The sequence below is a fragment of the Scardinius erythrophthalmus genome, assembly GCF_964197995.2.
Source record: "Scardinius erythrophthalmus genome assembly, chromosome: 20".
Classification (NCBI taxonomy): Eukaryota; Metazoa; Chordata; class Actinopteri; order Cypriniformes; family Leuciscidae; genus Scardinius; species Scardinius erythrophthalmus.
Window position 1 is genome coordinate 8,034,319 of NC_138240.1, and position 23,670 is coordinate 8,057,988.

Sequence of the window (23,670 nt, forward strand, 5' to 3'; positions counted from 1 at the left end):
GTTTAGAGCAGAGACTATAAGCAAAATGATTGAAATTCTTCTGCCAAGCCTTGTAGGCGTGGTCACACGACAACCAGAAGCAGGACTTGTTTGTGAAGACTTTCCCTTGCAGTGTCATTTAGCTACTCCACCTTCAAATCTTCTGCCACATCTGCAGAGTTATTATTCAACTGAATGCACTCAGGATCATTTATTTACAACAAAGTTCATAAAATTTGACATTAAAGAAAATAAGCGTGTCACCTTTAAGGTAGGCTGTCTTGTGATGGCATGATAAACATCCACAGCACAATCCATTTTATTACAGTATTACCATGATGAATGAGTGACAATAGGCGTACAGAATGACAAACTGTGAATTTATCTAATTATTTAAAGATCCAAGCCATGAAAACTAAGCAAATGAAACTGTTAATAGACATCTCAAGAGAGTTAATTAAGGAATCATAAATGCTGTATGTCAACTAAATTGTACATATTCATTAATGTCAGCAGGGAATTACACACATCAATAGTTTTGAATGCACCGTTTTAATTTAGTTTACCAGTGGTTCTTTAAACCTTCGGTTTAAATGGAGTCCACGTTTCTTCTGAATTATGCCTCCATGGGAATGTTTATTCATCGTCTTCACTCAAATATCTTGATGATTTACACAAATTTTGGACACTATTTCCTCTTGTTCTCCTCCTGGATTGGTTTTGTGCATCTTCTATTTCTTGTGGTTGCCAAACTGTACAGCCATTTGGTCACTGACACAGCGGAACGCAGAGGGCTGCACCTCCCAGTACCTGATCGGGTTGTCAAAGAGACTGATGCCATTGTAGAACACCCTCTTCATCCCAAAACCTGTTGGGCAGAAGTCATCCACCCCAACATTGGTGATGTTGTTTGAATGGAGGTAGACAACCTGTAAGGAGAGTGTGGTTCAGTTTATTTAGTGTAAATGAAGTAGAATCAGTAGAATTCTGTACACAAACACAAGCACACCTGCAGATACTTCATATTAGGCAGACCACTGGGAACACCGGACAGACGGTTGTTGTCAAGGTGCAGCTCCCTCAGGTTGGTGAGGTAAGATAAAGCACCGTGCTCGATGTGGCGAATCTGGTTACTGCCGAGTCCCAACCTAGACACAGAGACAGAGGGGTTTTAACCACTAGAGGACACCCAAAGCAAATTTTAGGTCATAATAAAGTCCATGTAAAAGTGTAACCGAAGGGAAATGTTTCATTTATCACATACATTAATCACACCAAATAATTGGGAATGTGTATGGGTTTACCTCTGCAGCTCGGTGTACTGGCTGAGATCCACAAACTCAATGGCCTGAATCTGATTATTGTCCAAATGAAGCTCATGGAGACTGCTGGGAAGGTCTGGCAAGAATGAAACACATTCCATATGGAGTAGAATGAGTTGCATTGTATTTAAAACATAATGGGACACATTCCTTGAAGAAGAGAATTTTGTATTCTGTAACAAAACACCTTTATTCTGTATATGTATGCTGTAGCCTTTATAGGCATGTATTAATACATTACTCCAGTCTTCAGTGTCACATGATCCTTCAGAAATTATTCTAATATGCTGATTTGATACTCAGTTATTGTGAATGTTGAAAACAGTTGAGCTTAATATTTTTTTTCAGGATTCGTTGATGAATAAAAAATTAAAAAGAACAGCATTGAATCAAAAAAGAAATATTTTAACTATATATAAAACTTTACTGTCACTTTTTATAAATTTAACACATCCTTGCTGAATAAAAGTATTCATTTCTTTCAAAAAAAGAAAGAAAAACAAGAAAGCTTTTGAACGGTATTGTATATCGTTACAAAAGATTTCTATTTTAAATAAATGCTGTTCTTTTTTTAACTTTTTATTCATCAAAGAATCCTTAAGTATCACAGGTTATAAAAATATTAAGCAGCACAACTGTTTTGTTTCCAACATTGATAATAAATCAGCATATTAGAATAATTTCTGAAGGATCATGTAACACTGAAGACTGGAGTAATGATGCTGAAAATTCAGCTTTACCCTCACAGGATATAAATGATCTTTTAAAGTATATTAAAATAGAAAAACATTATTTTAAATTGTAATAATATTTCATTTAATATAACATTTATTTCAAAATAGTCAATTACTTACATATACATACAATTTTAACCATCATTCTCATTACCTTTGGGTACCCCGGTGAGTTTGGCTTCAGAAATGCGCAAGTAGTTCAGATTAAGGCCCATAAATGCTCCAGGTTCGAAACCACTGTTCTGGAGTGGATTACGACCCATTTCTGCAAAATAAACCAGTGTTTGAGGCACAAATAGAGTATTTCGTTTTATTTATGTAGAGCTTTTTATCAGTAAATGTCAAAAAGTAGCTTTACAGGATTATAACCTCAGTGAGCAACCATTAGGTGACATTGTGAATCATATGACATCATTAGCACAGCTAATATACAGTATACACACAGACAAACACACAGTCTTACCAATGACATGCATGTTGTGGAGGCCTGAGAAGCTAAATGCCGGCACCTTCTTGATGTGATTGTCATGGATTCGCAGCTCCACAAGGGATGGAGGCAGGTTTTTGGGGATGGAAGTCAGAAGGTTGTGCGAGATGTATAACTTCTGCAAACGCTTCAAAGGAAGGAATGCCTTGGGATGAACTTTGGAGATTTGGTTATATCTTAACACCAGGGCCTGAAACGGGACAGGGGCTATGAATTGTTGATAGGAATGCACAACATAAAGCACAATTTTGCATTTAGAAATTCATTCACAAAATGACAGCAAATGCAATAATTATGATGTAAAATATAAAATAAATAGCCTATATGTTAGGTCTCACATAGAGGTTGGTCAGTCCCTTAAAGTCTCCCTCTCTTATCTCTGTGATCCTGTTGCTCTGCAGGTCCAACAGCAGTGTGTCTGAAGGAATATCGTATGGCACGTAACCTAACCCTGTTGGGGGAATAATGCACAAACAAACAAAAATAGAAATAAGGTCTGAAAAAACAAAACAATATTGTGGATCAAATGTTGTTTATAGGCTTTTATGTTGCCGTGGTAATTCATATTTTCCGGGATAGTGGAAAACTCAACATGAAATCAGAATGAAAATATTTACTTTCTTAATACACATTCTGGTCTTATATTGTGGAATTTAATGGTACAAGTAATTCCAAAGAGAAAAAATGGTTGTCTACATAATCTTTCATTAAAATTTGGCCTATTAACTTGCTCAGCCTCTGATGACATCACCAAACCCTCTTATTTTTTAGCCCCTTCCCTCCAACATTTGTCTGACCACATTTCACAAACTGTCTGGTGGATAAAATTAAGTCCTACCCTGTTGTTTTTCTAGTTTAATATTGAGATCTTGCCACATTAAGAAAGTAAAAAGCTACCTATAATTGATGGCCAGATATTACAGCAATACAGTAAAAAAATTAAAAATAAAAACCGTAAAAACTTTTAAGCTTTTGCCTAGAAAAATAAGTCCTTTTTAATGTACAAAACAAACGGCCAAGCAACAAGACTAAAGGCCTGTTCACACCGGGACGAATTTCGCGCGCGATATAAACAAAGGGCGCCAATGTGAGTGTGCACACCGACGCGAAAAACGCCACGCGTAAAAGCGTCATTTTTTTAAAAAACGCCTCGGGTTCGTTTTTTTGGTTTGACGCGCCGCGTCAAAAACTATCCAACCAATGAGATTGGCGCTTTTGCTCACATGTCTGGAGCTTCTGAAGTTACAGTAAAACACAACTTGGGGGCGCTCAAACTCAAAACTGTCTTGCCGAGCACACATACGTAACGGCGAAGAAGATATATGCCGAGTAGTGCTCGTTCCAAAATTGTCATGCCCTTCACTAACTTCCCTTCGTCTCGTTCACTCGGATGTACGTCATCGCGAGTGCCCACTACTGGCGGAAACTGCAATGGTCTGAACTGGAACGTCCTAAGCCCTTGATCAATTAGAATCAGCTGTGGAGTTGATTTATTATTTACATTTTTTCCCTTTAATAATTTGTTTAATGCAGCATCCAAATGTTTATAGGTGTGTTTGGGTTGTTTTAAATAAAACAAATATATAATTAATATATCACAGAGTTGTCTGTGTGGTGGTGATTAGACGAGATATGTGGTGACGTCACAATCGTACTGCATTGTGGGACATATAGGTGCCTGAAGTGTACATTCGAAGCAGACTCGCTCCCTCGGTCAAAATCGAGGGAACGAGGGTCTGTCCATATAAACTTCCCTCGTCCACTTCACGAAGTGGAACACACTTCAAAATGGCGGCAGGGATTCCCCTAAGGGGAAGTGCTTAGGGAAGTTCGCAAGTGCGTGTCTAAAAGTGGACTGGAACGCAGCACATATAAACTTCCCTCGTCCACTTCACGAAGTGGAACGCACTTCAAAATGGCGGCAGGGATTCCCCTAAGGGGAAGTGCTTAGGGAAGTTCGCAAGTGCGTGTCTATAAGTGGACTGGAACGCAGCATAGGGATGGCCCGATACCGATACTGGCATCGGGGATCGGGCCGATACTGTCCTCATATACTCGTACTCGTACTCATAAAAATTCGCCGATACCACGCACCGATACCACGTACATTTTGCAAAACAAAACTGGCCGCCGTGAGTGCTTTGTGGAGGTTAACTGAGGCATAGGAAAGTATAATGTAGGCGGTTTGGGCTCATTTCACAGGGTTCTTACAAGGTGCGTACATAGTAACATAGCTGTGGTGCGCGAGCTGATAAGAGAAAAACGCGCAGTGGATTAAGTGCGCAACGGCACAGACGCGCGTGCTGGTCGAGCACATCCCTTTAAACAGACATCAGTGGAAAGTTTGTTCAGTCGGATGTCAATGGCAAAGAAAAGAAAACGAGGCATGTAGCTTATTAACGTTAACTGACCAGAGAGAGAGAGAGAGAGAGAGAGAGAGAGAGCGAGCGAGCGAGCGAGCGCACTTCTGTTGAATGCTCTTGATTACTGATCGTTCACTCAGCACATGTTATTTGTAAAACATATGTAAAACATGAACTGTTACCTGATTTAATTATAACGAGTGGTTCCCTACATTATTACAGGACGTGTGCAGGTCAAGAAGTTCCATGAACGCAAACATCCTCAGCGCGCGAATACTGAATTAAATTGTCTTGCGCTTGTACTGACGAATTCACACAAAATTAGGTAAAAACGCCCGTCTTGGCGAGTATCCTATAGTAAACAAAGTCGGTTATATCTCAAATGAACGTAGCATGTTCAAATGCGGTCCGTGTGTTCGGTCTTAAAGGGGCAGCAGTTTAATAAACCTGCTTCTGTGTTTTAATGTTAATCACACAAAGGACAAAGAAATTACTCACTGCTCTTGACTAAATAGGCTACCCTTTTAAACTTTACAAAAATATCTATCTATATATAATTTATACAGTAATGAATATGCTTTTTTTCACATTTGATTACTTTATTCAAATTTCTGTACCTGTTAGATCTACCCGAAAAACTCTAAAAACACTGTTTATTTCATTTGTAGCCTTTCTTTGTTCTATTTTATTTATTTGTCCTATTTCTAATTCGATTGTTTGTTCTTATTTTGTCACTGACTGCTTACTTGTTTTAAATTCACATTAATTAGGATGGTAGTTTTTGTTGTAGTATCAAGATTGGATTAAATAATTGATATTTCACTGGTTTTGACAAACATTTGAACATTTGAATTTGATGAACAAATTAAGCCAACTAATATGATGTATATTCTTTTGGTTTATCAACTAATACATTTAAAAATTACAAATGCAGTGTAAATTCAGGTATCGGGTATCGGTATCGGCGAGTACCAAAAATCAAAGTATCGGTATCGGACTCGTTCTGCAAAAAGTGGTATAGGGACATCCCTAATGCCGAGTAGTGTCTACACTGCCGGGGAAGATGCAAGGCAAGATGAATGTAGAGCTGCTGGTCTCGTTGGTATCGGAACATAAAGAACTATATGACAAACGCGACAGCGACTACAAAAATCTTGATAAAAGAGAACTGTTATGGAGTGGTTACTGTTTTACATTAAGCACCATCTAATGTCAGGGAATGAATTTGCATGTTCACTCGGCTCATCGTCAGCGATAATCGCTTGGGTGTGAACACAAAAAACGCGTTGAAAAACGCTGGCGAATAACGCGCGCCGATATTCGTCCCGGTGTGTAGGGCCCTTAACACTGCAACACTACCAGTAATATAAAAACAGAAGTCCAATGAGGTCTTTCTTGCTACAATTGATGATTTAAGATAGCCTGCGAAAACCCAGACAAACTTCCTGCAAATTTAGATTTGCTCTGAAAGTAGTCTGGCAAAGAGCCCATTCAAGCCAATTTCTAATCCGTCAAAATCGCGGCACCAATCAGAAACGTTGAGGCGGGCTTTACACGATGACGATCGCCCTGATTGGTTTTAGGTCTATCCAATTGCGCCCAGAGGCATTTGAGCGACGTCCATTGGTGACGCCCCTTTGGAAATGAGTTATTAATGAAGCTTTGCCAGACCATAACTCAGTTACTACTGAGAATGGTCTGGTTTTAACCAGGCTAGATTTAAGACACCAGATGCCGCCAGCAGCGTTATATGAAATGAGAGCGTGATACCGCGGTGTGATACGAGAGACATGAAAGTAGCGCCGGTCTCAGTTAACGTCAGTCATCGTCCTGTGATGTTAAAAACCTTAAAAAGCATTCTATTATTTTTTTACCTTTCAGCGTAATACAACACAGCACACAACATAATATTAAACAGTAATAGAAAAGTACTATGAAACAAAAATAACACGGATGAGCGGACTGATACATAATGCAGCGTTACAATGGATAGGTCTAGATGATGGCGAAAATGAGAAAATCTGATACCTACCACGACGGAACCACTAATTGTGTATCCCAGTTACCTGTATAATAATATTAGACACTGTAGCTATCAAACAATAAAAAATAAAAAATAAAAAAAAATAATCAATCAATCATGTCACATGATGCCTTTAGAAAGTGTAGTAGTAGGCAGCTCATTTAAGAAACAACTTCTTCAGTTTTTACCATCTGAGTCTTTGGGTTACCCAGGTTCACTTGTAAACTTTTCAGCGGGCTGTAATTTTGGAAATGTTTGGTAATTCTCTGGGCTTAGGGACTCTGTGTGTTTGCTGTGCTCTGTTGTTGTGTGCTAGCATTCCCCTCTGAGCTTCCCATATAATTAAGATGGAGCCAGATGACCATGGCTCCACGTAGCACATTACAATGTGGAGAGAGAGAAAAAGAGGAGAATAACTGTACTTTATGAACTTCATAAAAGAGAGACACAGCTGTGCTTGGGTGGTACCTGGCATCCATAAAAAGTGTCCATTTGCTTTTAAATTCATCATCCCTGGTGAAACCGACATCATAGTTTATGGCACGTTTGCTGTACCGAGTAGAATAACCAGAACGTCTGTCTTCTCAGGTGACAGACCACACGCCACATGTGCTGTCTGATGTGGAAGGGCCAGATTAGCGGTGTGTCTGAATTGGTATCCGTTCTTGAGCTAAATTTGATCCTGATCTCATGCAGGACTTTGATGTGGATTTTAAAACCTGACATTTCTATTTAGCTTTCAGCCAAAATTTCCTCCTCACTTTCCCTACTTTGAGCCACAACTTTTGATTTATTTATATACATATAACTCGTAACTCATATTCATATCTTTGTGTTTCATACCACGTTCATTCATGCTACATTTTTTAAATATCATGGGAAAAATTACAGGCAGGTCTTTGAAGTTTGCTCGATGTAACAGGCTAGTAATTTTGGGATAAGATGGATGATATTAAAGGGGATATCCTGTAACTCATTCCATACTAATCACTAACTAGTGTGACTTGACTCTTTACACCAGTGGTTCTCAACTGGTGAGTTGCAGCCCAAAAACGGGTCAAAAGTAGCCTATGTTCTGATAATGTTGTTGAAAAACAGTATTAAATAATAAAATGCATAATTAATTGTATGATTCTTTAAAATGGCTATACTATATTTGATACATATACAAAACAGCCCATGGTATTTTCAGTTTTCATATTCATCTGGTGCATGCCATAATTTTTCATATTCTTGGGACTATATTTTTATTGTTCGGTTTTAAGGCCATTATGTTTACGCTTGTGCAGCAAACAATTTTGGCACTGCGTTTTCCCATATAAAATTTGAGTCTAGAAGCAAAACCCCTCAGACTAAACAGTCATTATCTTGTCTGTCTATACCAAGACACCATTGCAAACACATATCATCTTAAGCCCACCTAAATCCGAGCACTGTACGACTCTGAGGTCGCACCGACAGCCAAACGGGCATGTGGGATGTTCAGGTTGGTATGGATCAGCTGACCCTTCCTCCTGGTCCTTCATCATCATCATCAGCTCTTTCACATCAATGTCCTTGCCAAAGTCCCAGAATCCTTTCTGCTCAAAGGGAAGGGCGGAGGAGTCTTGTGGCAGGTGGGCAGTGCAGAGAAACAGGAAAGCCACACAGACCGACAACATGGCTGCTACGTTTTTAATCTGAATCAGAGGAAGAAGTAATCAGAAGAATTACTAGAAGAAGCAAACTTGAAAAATATGGCAGTACAATTGTTCTCCACAGTTTTATAAAAACCATAAATGCTACTTTGCATCCAAGAGCTGATTCTGGTAAAATCCTTCATCTTGCGGTCTCATTAAGCTTTGAATATGCAGCCGCCTCGCTGACAGTCATAATAAACCAATCTGCTCTCCACATCGACAATGGGGAAAATATCTCATTGTAACTAAAACTAAAACCTGAGACAGGGAAAGACTTGTTTGGGTCAGATGCATCAACGTGTGCAAATGTGTATTTTCGTAACCTGTCTTCATGCTATATTTACAGTTTTTTTTTTTCTCTCCCAGAACGGGTGTAACATCATCTGAGTGTATTTTTGTGCCCTTTGTCCAGCTGAATTACAGCTGAAACCACACTGATGCAACGTCAGTAGGAGATATATATTTTGCCCTTTTGGTGCATTTGATCATTTTCTTCTGCAGAAGAAACATGTGACAAATGTACATAATTAATGTAAATAAATTATGTGACTTTACTCACTAATAACTGATGCAGTTCCATCCTAGAGGAAAATTGAATTACTTAGATGTTGCTCTTTCATAGCTGAGGGGATTTTGTTTCATTTAAGTATCAACAATCTCAGATGTTTAGTCTGAAATTCCTTAGGAGATTCAAAAATGGAAATAAATTAGAAATTTGTTGACACAGTAAGACTATAAAGCTATGAAAGATTACATAGCTCAGATAATTTAGTAAGTAATACCAGAGTTCATATTCAAACTGACTTTTGATTGGTGTCTTAGTAAATCGAAGAACAGTTGGTTAAATGATTGAGATCTCTTCTGTAAAGACTTGAGAGATTTTAGGATGTTTTTCTAAAAAGGTATGGGTGGCAATTTCTGTTACACTGGTTGAAACGCTCTTCACATCCTGATAGGAATCAACAATAGAAGTGCCCTAAATATTAAAACACATACATACATCTTCTTTGGAAGGCACAGGACCAAAAAATGTTCATCCAATCATTGTATTCGGTCTGAATGCAATGATAGGATGGTCCTACCTGCCTGTCAACATTTGTATTTCCATACCCCCGCGCACCCTGTTCACGCAGACATCACACGCCATCAGCACGTTCTGTAAGTCTATCCAGAGTTGTAGACAGACAGCCACCGAGAGCAGCAAACAAACAGCAGCCGCCTTTTACAGTTCCACCTGAACCAAAACAACGAGCTTATGCTGCGTTCACGCCAGTCCTAACCGTAATTACGAGATGGCAACCCGTGATGTTGTTCGCAGCTGTTCACGTCATCAGACTCGGATTTATGCGTATTTCTATATCAACGCTATCAACGTTCAGCATTATTACGTTCATTATATTGTAATGTTATTGTGCTTTGAGACACGAAGTAGTTTAACGTCGTCTCTCGTCTCATGCAGCTTTGCAGACTCTGCTGTGAGCGTTCATGTGTTTTGAAAGAGGCATGACTTTGGAGACGCTCTGAAGAGAAGGTGGGATCTTACGCTTAGTTTTAAAGCTAGCTTGTTATTGCTAGCCTGTCTGAAATTGCCTACCCTACCTTTAAGAGAAAGTTTTGAGAAGAAAGCAAATCTCAGTACGTACGCTTTAATCTCACTATTGTCTAGGAGAAACAATTGAGATATTAAAGAGATTTCATACGTGATATTTTGCAATTTAGACTTCTTACGTCCAGTGGGTGTACTAAAACTGAAGACATTAAAATAAAATAAAAAATAAATAAAATAAAATATAAATATTAGGTGAAAAAATAAACTTAAAAAACTTAGAAATTAGAAATTTCGCGTTAAAATAAAGCTAAATGGAAATATAAAAAATAATAAAAATGACAAAAGCACTAAACAAAATTAAAACTTAAACTCAAATTAAAATGAAATCGAAGCTCATTCAAAATATAAAAGTATATAAATAATACTAAAATAACACTGCTTCTTTTCAATGTGCCGACACACTGATCCACATATTTTATTAGATTCTGTGACCGTCCAGATCCGCAGTAACTAGTTTTATTTTGTGCCACGTGTTGTGCGTGTGGTTTTAAACTGCCTCTGAGCTCTTTCTCTCTCTCTCTAAATTCACTCCCACACCCTTTACCACAGAATGGCAGAAGAACCACATTACTGGCAAGTTTAACAGATTGTTTTTGGAGAGACACCCTGATTCATGCACCGAAATAAAGACACTGAATGAACCAAAATCATATCCTCTTAAAATATGACAGTAATGTTATGTAATAAACTAGAAGACCTAATTTAAAAACACATAATATGATGGTGCACAGCCTGATTTTGACCACTGCCAATTCTACTAACAGTACAATAAAAGTACTAATGAATAAAATGTTTTTTTTTTTCGTTTACCAGCTCTTAAAAGTTTTTGCCTTTGTCTTAAGCAGTCTGTACCCACTTATGAGCTTGATGCAGATGAGTCTTTATTTCTTTAGAAAAAAATATCTTAACAGACAACTAAGAATGTTAAGGTGTCTAGATTTTTTCTTCAAAGATGTACAATATCAAAATGATGCCAAATGGTCATGCAAAGCTGATTTACAAATAGAGAGATGAGATGAGCTAATTAAAGACTACATTACTGAATGCTGTCAAGATTACAGAGTTGACGTGGATAACTGAGTGACTCATAAAGCCGATGCCAACACAACATTTCTCAAGGATTTTAAAGTAGCCTTTTTTCTTTTTTAAATGAGCTCAAAAAAGCTTTGTAAGCTTTTCAAAGAATTGAACTGGTCATAACAGAATCAGATTAATTAAGTTGCCGTGCATTAGGTGCACAAAACTGAACAGGGAACATGTCAGAAAAATAAATAAGATCATTAAAGCATCTTACCTGATGTGCAAGATGTATTCGGAGATGATTTCTTCTCTTTTGAGATGTCTGACGGAAAACAGACTTTATGGTTTGACCATTGTTTTGGATGACTGTCTTTTAGGTCCTTGGCTGCCAGCAGTCACTCAGCACTGAACAGTACCTGCAGTTCAAAACACAGGACAGCTTGCAAAAAGAGGGAAAAAACTGTGTATTTGAGACATTCCCACTTAAGTTGTCTTTCCCTCCCACTGTTTTTCTCCTTTTTGGGTGGTGAGTGAGTGAGAGAGAGCGAGAGTTAGATAGTGTGAGTGTGTGGGATGGTAATTCCACCAAAATACTATAGTTACCATAGTTATTCCTATACTTATTAAGACATTTCATTTGAAATCACCCTTTTTTGAATATTCAGGATACATATTATTAATGAAGTATCCATCCACAAAACTTTAGTTATAAATGAGATGTAATGAAATGGGACAAACAGATGAATATATTTAAAAGGTGAAGTTGTTTTTCCTGTTAAACAGACCAATAATATTAACTATAGTAAAGTTTTGTAGAAAAACTTTGATATTGGCTTCAGTCTAAGTGTTTAAATTAGTTTAAAGTTTTTAGGCCAATCATAGATAGATGCTTTAAAATAGTTATGTTTACATTGATCTCTGTTTGACATGCTAAGAGCCACAATGAATACATCTTGCCACAGACTTCCAGGTTTTCCCACCAAGACTGGTGTTACTCCAGGATATGCTCTTTTAATATAAGGAAGTTTTTCTTCATGGTTTAGGACACGGTCCACGCCCTGGAAATGAAGAGCAGTCACAGAAATATATACATCAGCAGAGAATCAATGTAGGGACGGCCCAAAGAAAATAAATCTGAGACAGAGTCCTGCTGTGAAGTAGAAAAAGAAGCACTTGTGGCAGCAAGTTACCACTTTAAGAGAAGAGTTTCTCTGGATAGAAATAGAGCAACCAGAGAGCGCCAATGCCCAGTGCTAGTGCTAGTCTACAGTGTCATAATACTGACAGAATGATGAAAGTGCAACTCAGCACTGCGTTGATGCTCTGTGCTGTCTGTTTCTGTTAGAACAAAGCAATGTCCCAAAAAAGCAAGAGTGATACTGCAGTTATTAATTGTGTAACCTTAAATTCGCTAGTCCATTATTTTGTGTTATTTTATTTCACTAGTTGTAAATTGATTATTTTATTTGGGAAAAAAGAAACAGATATTAAACAATAATAATCTATTTAAGAAAATGTTTTTCATACATTTTTATTTGTCTTATGCCAAGTTTTATATATATTTGTGTAGAGGTTATGTTGTGCGCTGGGAAAAGAAAAAACAGAGAGAAGAAAAGTGAGTTGTTAGTCCAGTCATTTTAAGCCAAAATGGGGGTCAACCTTGAACAAATTGCAATAGAAGCAAACTCAACTGATTTTGTATCCTCAATATGTCCTGAGTAAGGAAAAAATAGTCCCGAAGAATCCCATTAGGGGAAAGTTTAGAAAAAGACCCAAATATCCTATTCATTCTTTTTCTCAGGTGAATAGAGTAAAATTTTTAACCTTTAGATATCACCATGAAAATTACTGAGTTGATTACTTACATCAAGACAAACAAAAAATGTATTACAAGTTTTTTTTAAAATAGTTTGTTAACATGGACAAACGGTGCATAATCTAATTAGCATAAATACCACAACAGATCTAAACATTGGGTCTAGCCAGGTGAAAATGTCTTGTTGGATCTTGTTGACACATATAACAGTAAAATACTTAATGTTAAGGTCTGAATGGAACCCATTTAAGCTACCCATGAACATTATAGAGGCAAGAAGTAGCCTACTTTAGAAACCAGCCTTTATTAATTTTACCCTATTCACGCAAGAAAAAAATGAATAGGCGTATGAATAGGCTATATTTGGGTCTTTTTCGAAACCTTCCCCTAATGGGATTCTTCGGGGCTTTTTTTTTTTCCTTACTCAGGAGGACATATTGAGGATACAAAATCAGTTGAGTTTGCTTCTGTTGCAATTTGTTCAACCTTTTTTCATAAAATGACTGGACTATGTAGCCTATGCGAGTTTGGCGGCTGTTCATGCTGATTAAAGCAGAAACGTCTCTCGGTTACTAACGTAACCTCGATTCCCTGAGATGAGGGAACTTCAATATTCTCGAGAAAAGGAGTTTTGCTCTCGAAAGGGAACGTGAATTATCACCATTGTAACCCGTGTTTTATTTATTTTACCCACGGTGAAGAGACTGGAGTAAACGCCGATACGGCATCAAGAAATACCGGAGTGTTACAACTGCAGCAGTTCAATAAGCAAGAAGTTAGCATCAAGTCATTTACATTTCAAACAAAAACTGACCTGTAAATCGATATATATATATATATATATATTTCTCCGCCAATGAAAACAAGCCAAATAATCCAGAAAATAGGGCTGTCAATATGTAAAAGATTGTTAATGCTGTTCCTTTTTAACGTTAATACATAAATAAGTATGTTTAAGCTTTACGTTTACCGCCGCCCCCTATTGGACAAATGTGAAATTCAGATGCACTGAGCAGAGAACACACACTAAATGCTGAGAATAAGTCACACTCCTTGAGCAGAACTACAGGACGCAAGTGCCTCATTTTCACCAGAGATGTGCTTAAAATATTATAATAAATCTTTTTGATCCCAGATTAATTCTTTCACCTCTTAACTTTATTGTAGTTTGTAAATAAGAGAATACAAACGTACAGACAACAAAGTAACAACAATGAATTGTAAAAGTCAAAACCTTCTGCTACTGAAAACCATGTTAAAACAGTATTAAAATAAAAAAAATGTATGCAAAGCAGTTCAATCAAAAAAATAAATAATGTATAAGCTGATATATAAAATAACTATTGCATATACTTTAAAAAAAGAAGAAAGTAATCTTTGCACCTGAAATGTAAGTTAGCCCTACAAATCTGTTTTGAACACAGCTGATGCTAATGTCAAACAATAAATGTCTGCAGTAGATTTTAATTGCAGTAAGGCACAAAACAATGCATGTGCATGTGTGGCCCCATTGAGACCGAACAAAAGACTGTCAGAACATCCCTAAAACACAACTAACACAAAATGAAAGGCCTCTAGTGTAAAAAACGGAACTGCATCTGTATTGTTACTTCACTTAAATCTCTGAATTATGGCTTGAATTAAGATGCTCTGTAAACTCGAAGCTCTGTGAGGCTTTCATTTCTGGTGCTCTTCGTATCTCTGGGGCCGCAGAAGGACGCTCTGGTAGGTTTTGATGCAGGAGAAGGCTGTGGGGGGAATGAGGCGGCGGTCGATCAGGTTGTACTCCAGGTGAACAGACACCAGCAGGGAGTCCTCACGGGCCGTGGTGTCACACAGTGAGTTCATAGTGATGTAGCTATAGGGAGAAGATCAGGGTAAAAAACACTCTCCATTATGACATTTAACAAGACTATATTTACTCCAATAAGTGGACAAAATAAATGTGTATGTATAAACATACTAAGCAGTATGGCTTTTTTCCATGTAAATAGATAGATAGATAGATAGATAGATAGATAGATAGATAGATAGATAGATAGATAGATAGATAGATAGATAGATAGATAGATAGATAGATAGATAGATAGATAGAATCACTAACCTGATGTAGTTGTGGTTGAGTCTCAGGTGCTGCAGATCCTTTAACTGTAGAATGCCTCGTGGGATGGATCTGAGCTGATTATGGTCCAACAGAAGTTCAGTCAGTGAGTTGTACAGGCCCATGAAGGACACTTCATTTATCCCGTCTTCACGCAGACGGTTATAAGACAGCTGAAGCGAGTCCAGACCAGGCCGCAGGTGGCCGAACACATAGCCAGGAATGCGCTCAATTTGATTATGATGCAAGTTGAGTTGCCGCAGACCAACCGGCAAGAAAGAGGGAACGTGAACAAGCTTATTATGGGAAAGGTCCAAATATTCCAGTTTTCTGTGGATAAAGAAATTTTTGAAGATGGTTCAAAACTGTTTTGAAAAACTTTATTATATATAATGGCTTGGTTTGGCTTTATAAGGGTTAGTTCACCCAAAAATGAAAATTACCCCATGATTTACTCCCCCTCAGGCCATCCCATGTGTATATGACATTCTTCTTTCAGACGAATACAATCGGAGTTGTAGTTAAAAAATATCCTGGATTGTCCAAGCTTTATAACAGCAGTGAATGGGGGTTGAGATTTTCAAGTCCAAAAAAGTGCATCCATCCATCATAAACGTACTCCACACGGCTCCGAGGGGTTAATAAAGGCCTTCTGAAGCAAAGCGATGCGTTTGTGTAAGAAAAATATCCATATTCATAACGTCCCGACAGACGGCCGTACGCATTGATTTACGGTGAAACCCCTGACCTGACGCATGACGCATTGACGAACCGGTCACGAATTGTAAGTCGAAAACGAGAATATTTAAAGAGAAATGTCGGAGGATTTCGATATAAGAGAAGAGGAGCTTGAGTCTGTTGCCCAGCCCTACAAAGCTTACACTACTCCTACATCCTACGTCAAACATCGCTTCAGGGGTTACTCTTGTGGCGTAAGTCGACTTGCGTAAGCCGTCTGGATTACGCTTTTTGGACTTCAAAATCAGGACACTATTCACTACCATTATAAAGCTTGGAAGAGCTTGATCTTTTTTAATATAACTCTTAATATAACTTGTGTTTGTCTGAAAGAAGAAAGTCATATGCAACTAGGATGGCTTGAAGGTGAGTAAATCATGGGGTATTTTCATTTTTGGGTGAACTATCCCTTTAAGTAGTTTTTATCAACATGCCCTAGAAAAAAACATTACTGAAGTCCATCTTGATTCAAAACAATGGCACTGACCAATTTTAAGATATTTTAAGTTGTTTTCGGTTAAAACACCTCAAACATGCATTTTAGTCTGGGACTAAAGCCTTGTCTGTGAAACCGGTGGAATGAATTACATACTATATAATTAAATATTAAATTATGACAGTCCTTTCCAAAAGTGAAAGTGTATGTTTTTGTTCACAGTCTCACAAGCTAGATTCAAAGTCTCACAGCTCAACATATCATCAACCAGGAGCCAATGGATCTGATAAAGATAACATATTTAATCCATAGTTATATCTTTATGTATTTCGAAAGTTTAGAGCGGGGTGTCTAAAAATTTTGATCTGATCTTACATGAATTTTTGTTTTTTTTAAAAATTGCACACAAAATTTTTTTTTGGTATTTTTATATCATTTTTTTAAAAGTTATATTATTAAAGTATGGAATATATAACATTTTTCATTGTATCTCCCACATTAAAATGTACACAACCTTCGAAAGTTTAGTCAGTAAGATTTTTTGTTTTTGAAAGAAAAATTAAAGAAGAAAAATCCGAAAAGATGCATTATATTAATTAAAAGAAGCATTCAATTGATTTCCACAAAAATATAGACTGGAGTAATGGCTGATGAAAATTGACCTTTGCCATCACAGGAATAAATTATATATAATAAAATATATTAAAATAGAAAACTGTTATTTTAAACTGTGATAATATTTCACAATATTATTGTATGTTTGAACAAATAATGTACTATTATATAACTCTGTACATCAATAATGATTATTTGAATGTCTTTGCAATAAGCATCATAAAGTATGAATGCAAATCAATATGGTACTATAGACATGTCTTTATAGTCTAGGTTTGAAATGCAATTATTAGTTTTATACAAAATGTAACTGCTCCATCCCTTTATCCAATAAGTAAGTGTTCCTGAACCTGTTTGTATTCATTACAGTAACTGTCCACAAGATGGCACCTAACAGCAGAGAGAGAGAGAGAAAGTGAAAAGAGATCTGAACTCACAGCAAGTGTATCCATGCTCTTGGATGAATGCGGTCCTCTCGGATTCGGTTATGGCTGAGGTCCAGGACTCTCAGACTTGTGGTCTTGTTGAGGAGCCCTGAATGGACAACCTCTATCTTGTTGTCAGACAGATGCAGCTCCTGAAGTAGTTACAAAATCAACAACACTCCATTATCAATTGCACTCCAAAACTAAATGTAATTTTTAGGTAACCAAACTATTATCTAGTGCATGTTTTGCACAGTTTATATAGTATGTGGCCTATGTTCTGCAACTTTAGTGCTTTTCAGACACAAAATGTGACTGACCTGTACTGATACAGGCAGACCAGAGGGAATAGCTCTGAACTTATTGTCATCCAGCCTGAGGTAAATCAGCCTCTTCAGAGGTTTGAAGGCCAGAGGAGAGACATTTCCATCATGGAAATAATTATCCTCTAACTCCAGTGTCAGCAGCTGTGACAGACCTGAGGAAGAAAAGAAAAAAAAAAACATTAGATTGCCAGAAAGTAGCAATTACTCTTATTTTGTCAGTATTTACCAGTATTTCTTTAATAGAGGTTTCAGTTGAGTTTAATGTACACTATTGTAAAAAAGTTTGGGGTCGGTAAGATTTTTTAATGCTTTTGAAAGAAGTCTCTTAAGCTCAAATTTATTTGATCAAAATTAGAGTAAAAACAGTCATATTGTGAAATAATATTACAATTAAAAACAACTGTTCATTTTAATATATTTTAAAATGTAATTTATTCAGGTGATGGAAAAGCTGAATTGTCACATGATCCTTCAGAAATCACTCTAATATGCTGATTTGGTGCTCAAGAAATATTTCTTATTATTATCAAACAGGTGTGCTGCTTAATAGTTTTGTGGAAAATGTGATACAAAGAAACAAATGAGACAATTGTTGATGAGAAATGTTTGAGTTCAGACTGAAATCTTTGACTTTTGATTGCCAATTTTGGTATCTTGGCAAATCTGAGCACCTTTTGAGACATGACTGAAACTGTATATTATACTCTAGATTACTGGGTCTTTTTTTCTTAGGAATTTGCTTCTGTCAATGAGAAAACATTAAAAAGATCAAATTTGTGATTTTTTTGCCCTATTACACTAGTGTACCATAATTCACTCTGGATTAAGCATCAACTAACTGGCAAAACATGAATACATGATAACATGAAAAACAGATCTTTTACTGGACTTGAGTGTTGGATAGTGAGTGCATACGCACACTGTGGTTGTGTGTTTACCCTTAAAGCTGTGGGGAGTGAGACCACTGAGTTTATTATCGTTGATCTTCAGCTCCACCAGTGAGGGAGGGAGAGCCGGCACTTTGGTGAAGTTGTTTCCATCAAGGTTTAACCTCCTGAGCTTCGTCAAGTTCTGCAACAGGCCGAGAAGATACTCATAACACTGTCAAAGCCAGACTGGAAATATTTCAAAGCTTTCTGCAAGTCACAGAAGCAAAAGTTACACAACACAGATATTCAGAGTTCATCTGGCATGAGGAACAGACATTTCCGATCATGCTACCGAGCACAGGTAAACACTGAGGTGCAGTGAACATGTGAAAAAAACACTATTCTGCTCTGTCACATACATGTCACCTGTAAAATCCTATGCTTGGCGCCCAGTTGAAATGGCACACAGGTGAGAAAAAGGTAAAAAATGATTGCGTTTCTTTTTAAGGGGTAATATCTATTGGATGAAAATTCCTATGTTCACTGCAGCAACCTGGTGAGAATTTTCTCGGTGATGTCAGACCCGACATCTTGCGAAAACACGTCAGCTACTTGCTAAATATCAAGCATGCACTGTGCGGCACCATAAGGCCTGATAACTCACCATTGTAACAGATAACAGATCACAAAGCAGTCTATCCATTTTTGCAGATTTATATTGCTCAGAATATTATTCGAGTTTAAACAAATAACCATTGCTATGTGATCTTTAAGATAACAAACAGAGTGAGATGTTGAGAGTACACTTGCTAATAAGGTTTTCTTGACTGCATCTCACCTGAAACACATTCAGTCCCAAAGAGAAATCATCCAGCTTGTTCTTGCTGAGGTCCAGCCACTCCAAGTTGGGAAGACCTGCTAGAGCATGCGCTGGGATCTTGCTGATTTTGTTATCTGCAAAACACCAGGAAGTCATGAGTAATTTTCCACCTCTTTCTGGATCACGGTGAGCTCTGTTTGCACTTCTACAAATCTCCTGATGGACAAACAGTAAGACACTGCCAACAACATCTGTCAAACTCCAACAACACCTTTTCACCCTAAAAATGTCTCTTTAAGGGTGGTCTAGAGTCTGAAAAAGGGTCTGTTTTCAGACTCTAGACCCCCTTTTAAAGATGCATTTTTGTTTCACTGTCATTTGCACAACCAAATAAAATGTTCATGTTTTACACATAAATCTACAACAATTTAGTGAGTTTTATATAAATAGTTTCCAAAAAGTAATTTAATAATGTTAGAAAAAAACATCATATTCCACAATTTTGACTTTATATCTAATAATTGTGACTTAACATTTCACAATTTGTGAATGTCACAACTTCATATCTCACAATGTGACAAACATTTTTTATCATATATATTTTATCCACTACCATTCAAAAGTTTGGGGTCAGTAAGATTTTTTAAAGATTTTATTATAGTCATCAAGAATGTAAACATTAAGCAGCACAACTGTTTTCAGCGCTGTTAAAAATAAGAAATGTTTCTTGAGCAGCAATTTCTGATAATTTCTGGTAGTCTAGCAACTCTCCGTTGACTTTCGAGCTGTAAAAAACCTAAATTGGGTCAGGCCAATCACATCGTGTATAGAGTAGGCGGGGCGGGCTTAACATGATGACGACAGAGTTGCGACGGTTCCCTGCTACTTGAAAACAAAGAATGGCGGCTGCTGGAGAACAGTCTTTCGAATCGGCTTTGGCCGCCACTCTGGAGGACTTGGAGTTAAGTTTTTCTTTGAGAAAAGAGCAAAGAACAGCACTTAAGTCATTCTTAAAAAAGGAAGATGTGTTCGTAGTTTTGCCGGCCAGATTCAAAAGTTGAATCTATCAACTAACGTTAGCTCTGCTGTTGGGAAAACGCTCTGGTTGGTTGAAGCGCTGTCCTATTGCGTGCCGAGTGAATTTGAAAAACAGACGTTTATCCCGCCCCTCGGATTGAGCCGTGTCTATGGTGAGTTGCCAGACCTAACATCTTGATGTAGGTCTGGCTTGCCAGGCTAGTATCATGTGACACTGAAGAGAAGACTGGAGTATATAAAGTATATATGGAGTATATATAAAAGTATGTATATAATGTATGTGTATATACAGTATGATGATACCCTCATGAGCAAGATGAACTGCTCTCACCTCACCTGCAAGAAAGAGACTCCTGACCCCTGGATCTCTGATGAAGGGCATTTGGGTAAGGCGAGTGTTCCCACAGGCGATAAGAGACTCTGAAAGCAAGCAGCCAGCTGGAAGAGACTCCATGTGAACAGAGGTGCGGAAGACTGGACGGCCAGTATCTCCATCCACCGGTCGCCCACTGGGGGCTGGCAGTGGCCTTCCAGCAGGCAGGAGCACAGATCTTCTTGTAGGAAGAGCAAAGGCCGGTTCTGCTCGTGGTACAGCCGGTTTGAGTGTGGGCGGCATTACTCGTCTTCCGATTGCTACAGGGCGGACAGCAGATCTGAACACTGAAATACTGCTGTTATCATCGTCATCATCATCGCTGTCACTGTCGTCCTCCAGATAGTCGTCATCATCGTGGTCATCATTATCAAAATGGATTGGTCTCATAAATTGATGCTCTCTGGGTATTAAAGGGGTCTTATGCAGCTTTCCAGGATCCAGACTCAAAGTCACCTGGTTTTTCTTTACTTGCTTCTTAGGGACATTTGAGGACGGCTGAATAAAAAAAAAAAAAAATTAAAAGAGGTCAAATCTGCTTAACACCAACCTAGATTGTTTTGCTATTCTTAGCTGGTCTAGTTTACTGGTTTTATGTACTTTCATTTGTTAAATCAGCTGAGCACCAGATAAACCAGACTAAAACAATTGAAAATCTGAAGAAAAAAAAGCTAGTCCCAGATTAAAATGCATGTTTGAGCTGTTTTAACTAAGAGCAACTTGCACTGACATATCTTAAAACATGTCAGTAGCATTACTTTGTCTTAAGATGCACATCAGTAATGTTTTATCTAAGACATGTTTATAAAAGCTACTTAAACGTCCTAATTGAACTAAGACCTAATTCGGGCTTAATCTAAACCCTGTCTGCGAAACCAGGCCTGAATATGCTAAACCGGTTAAGACCAGCACATACTGTACATATCTAAAGGCAAACAGGTACAATAATGAAGAAAAGGAAAATTCAATAAAGTATATGAAGTATTTTCTCATGCACATCTACATACTTCTTTCGCTGGTGCGACCACCATCTTGTTCTTCTTTGGCTTCACCTCCAGAACCTCCGTCCCCACAGGTGGTTTTCCATTTCCTGTCAGTCTGTTTTTCACGCTTGTTTTCCCCACAGAGGTTGGATTGGTCTTACTGGCCACAGACTTCAGGGTGGGTGAAGCTAGACGTGGTGTGGTAAACAGAAAATCAGTACCTACCACTAAGCATCCCACTCCCTTATGGCACCTTTCCCAGCACCACACTGCACCACACTAAGAGCCGATGTTTCACATAATTCCCCACCTGCATCACCACAGGGATGCCCACCGTTTTCTACTACTACTATTTCATTGGAACCCCAAAAAACAATAAAAAGAGAATGGAACATATACTACCGTTCAAACATTTGGGGTCAGCCATGTTAAATAAAAAGGATTTTTGTTTCCAATAAATGCTGCTCTTTTGAACTGTCTATTCATCAAAGAATCCTGAAAAAATGTATCACGGTTTCCTCACGGTTTCCAGAAAATTTAAAATTTCTTATTAAATCAGCATATTAGAATGATTTCTGAAAGATTATGTGACAGAGTAATGATATATATTACAATGTTTTAAACAGTTTTAAATTGTAATAATATTTCAACATTTTACTTTTTACTCTATTTTTGATCAAATAAATGCAGTAAAATGTTAAAAGACCCCCAAACATTTGAACGGTAGTAAGAAATATAAAATAAAGAAAGTAGATGCAGGTATTAAAGTGTGATGTTGTCACTCTGAGGGTGCAAGGACTTGACTGATCAATCAAGCAGACTGTGAATGCGGTGAGAACGAGAGATATGGTGGTTTCCAAACCTCTGGCCGGGCAGGGGACGGTTCGGCAGCTCACTGCTCCACCTTTACACTGGCACACACTGCAAGGCTCCGGAGACCAGACAGCCCCCTCGAACAGAGAAATCCCATTCACCAAGCACTGGCTGCCAAGCCCTGGCATGTATCCACAGATACAGAATTTCAGAAATCAGCAAACAGTGGTTCCAACAAGTAATTGGGACACATAAAATGCAAAAATGTCATTGCATTAGAATAAAGTAATATAATATGATATAATATAATATAATATAATATAATATAATATAATATAATATAATATAATATAATATAATGTAATATAATATAATATAATATAATATAATATAATATAATATAATATAATATAATATAATATAATATAATATAATATAATATAAAAGTAATCGGACACTTAAAATATGTGGCAATAATATAATATAATATCCAAAAATATTTTTAGTGGATGTATGATGTCAGTTTCCTTTAAGTTTACAATGGTGTAAATAGTTTAGCTTGTGTTATCTGTCAAATAAATGCCATTGATTTGATGTTTTGTTATGCAATGCAATGACATATTTACACATTTTAAAAACTATTCATCTTAACTCATCATAACTCAGTATAACCACTTAATCTTTGACAAATACAATTGTGCAATAGATAAATAATATGAGGAAAAATATCTTTTAAAATATCCTATTTTTTTGCTTATTAAATAACCACTTACTTTTCAACAAGAACAACTGCACAATAAATATTTTATATAAAATTTTAATATAAAATCACAATATTAGGAAATATTTTCTTACTTAAATGAAATGCTATAAGCATTGCTCACCTGGAAGGAAAGGGTTATCATACTCAAGCGCATCCTCAGCGGACAAGAAGCGCCTGGAGCTCCTCTGTCTCTCTCCTCTTCCTCTTTCTCGTTTTCCCTCAGCTGCTAAAAGCGCTAAACACAGGCACAAACACAAAGATAAAGACTTGTACATTGTGAATGTATGCTTGAGTCAGTTGAGGTCTGATCTGGCTGAGACAGCTGTCTCAATGACTCT

The 23,670-nt window shown here is 37.4% G+C and overlaps 2 protein-coding genes across 2 annotated transcripts; both read right to left on the bottom strand.

The window, feature by feature from the left end:
- Positions 1–241: 241 nt before the first annotated feature.
- bgna (biglycan a) lies at positions 242–11,623 on the bottom strand. The gene is made up of 8 exons (XM_081348830.1): positions 11,491–11,623; positions 8,329–8,587; positions 2,861–2,973; positions 2,499–2,712; positions 2,190–2,300; positions 1,284–1,377; positions 989–1,127; positions 242–908 (listed from the first exon to the last, which is right to left on the bottom strand). The coding sequence occupies exons 2-8, from the start codon at positions 8,567–8,569 to the stop codon at positions 711–713; spliced, it is 1,110 nt and encodes a 369-aa protein (XP_081204956.1). The 5' UTR covers positions 8,570–8,587; positions 11,491–11,623; the 3' UTR covers positions 242–710.
- A 2,546-nt stretch (positions 11,624–14,169) lies between these two features.
- Positions 14,170–23,670, bottom strand: LOC308680390 (extracellular matrix protein 2). The gene is made up of 10 exons (XM_081348512.1): positions 23,454–23,670; positions 22,619–22,750; positions 21,781–21,944; positions 20,737–21,271; positions 19,381–19,496; positions 18,612–18,744; positions 17,668–17,825; positions 17,360–17,499; positions 15,137–15,463; positions 14,170–14,890 (listed from the first exon to the last, which is right to left on the bottom strand). Exons 1-10 carry the CDS (start codon positions 23,605–23,607, stop codon positions 14,710–14,712), a joined length of 2,040 nt encoding a protein of 679 aa, XP_081204638.1. The 5' UTR covers positions 23,608–23,670; the 3' UTR covers positions 14,170–14,709.

What these genes read in the sequence shown, in the direction of transcription:
- bgna (XM_081348830.1), bottom strand. Translation starts at nt 8,569, where the DNA reads ATGTTGTCGGTCTGTGTGGCTTTCCTGTTTCTCTGCACTGCCCACCTG. An exon ending in CCACAACATGCATGTCATTG is followed by an intron (nt 2,301 to 2,498) that starts GTAAGACTGTGT and finishes TTTATTTTGCAG; the next exon opens with AAATGGGTCGTAATCCACTC. An exon ending in ACTCACCGGGGTACCCAAAG is followed by an intron (nt 1,378 to 2,189) that starts GTAATGAGAATG and finishes CATTCTTGCCAG; the next exon opens with ACCTTCCCAGCAGTCTCCAT.
- LOC308680390 (XM_081348512.1), bottom strand. Translation starts at nt 23,607, where the DNA reads ATGTACAAGTCTTTATCTTTGTGTTTGTGCCTGTGTTTAGCGCTTTTA. An exon ending in TGGTCGCACCAGCGAAAGAA is followed by an intron (nt 21,272 to 21,780) that starts GTATGTAGATGT and finishes TTTTTTATTCAG; the next exon opens with CCGTCCTCAAATGTCCCTAA. An exon ending in TGGGACTGAATGTGTTTCAG is followed by an intron (nt 18,745 to 19,380) that starts GTGAGATGCAGT and finishes GGCCTGTTGCAG; the next exon opens with AACTTGACGAAGCTCAGGAG.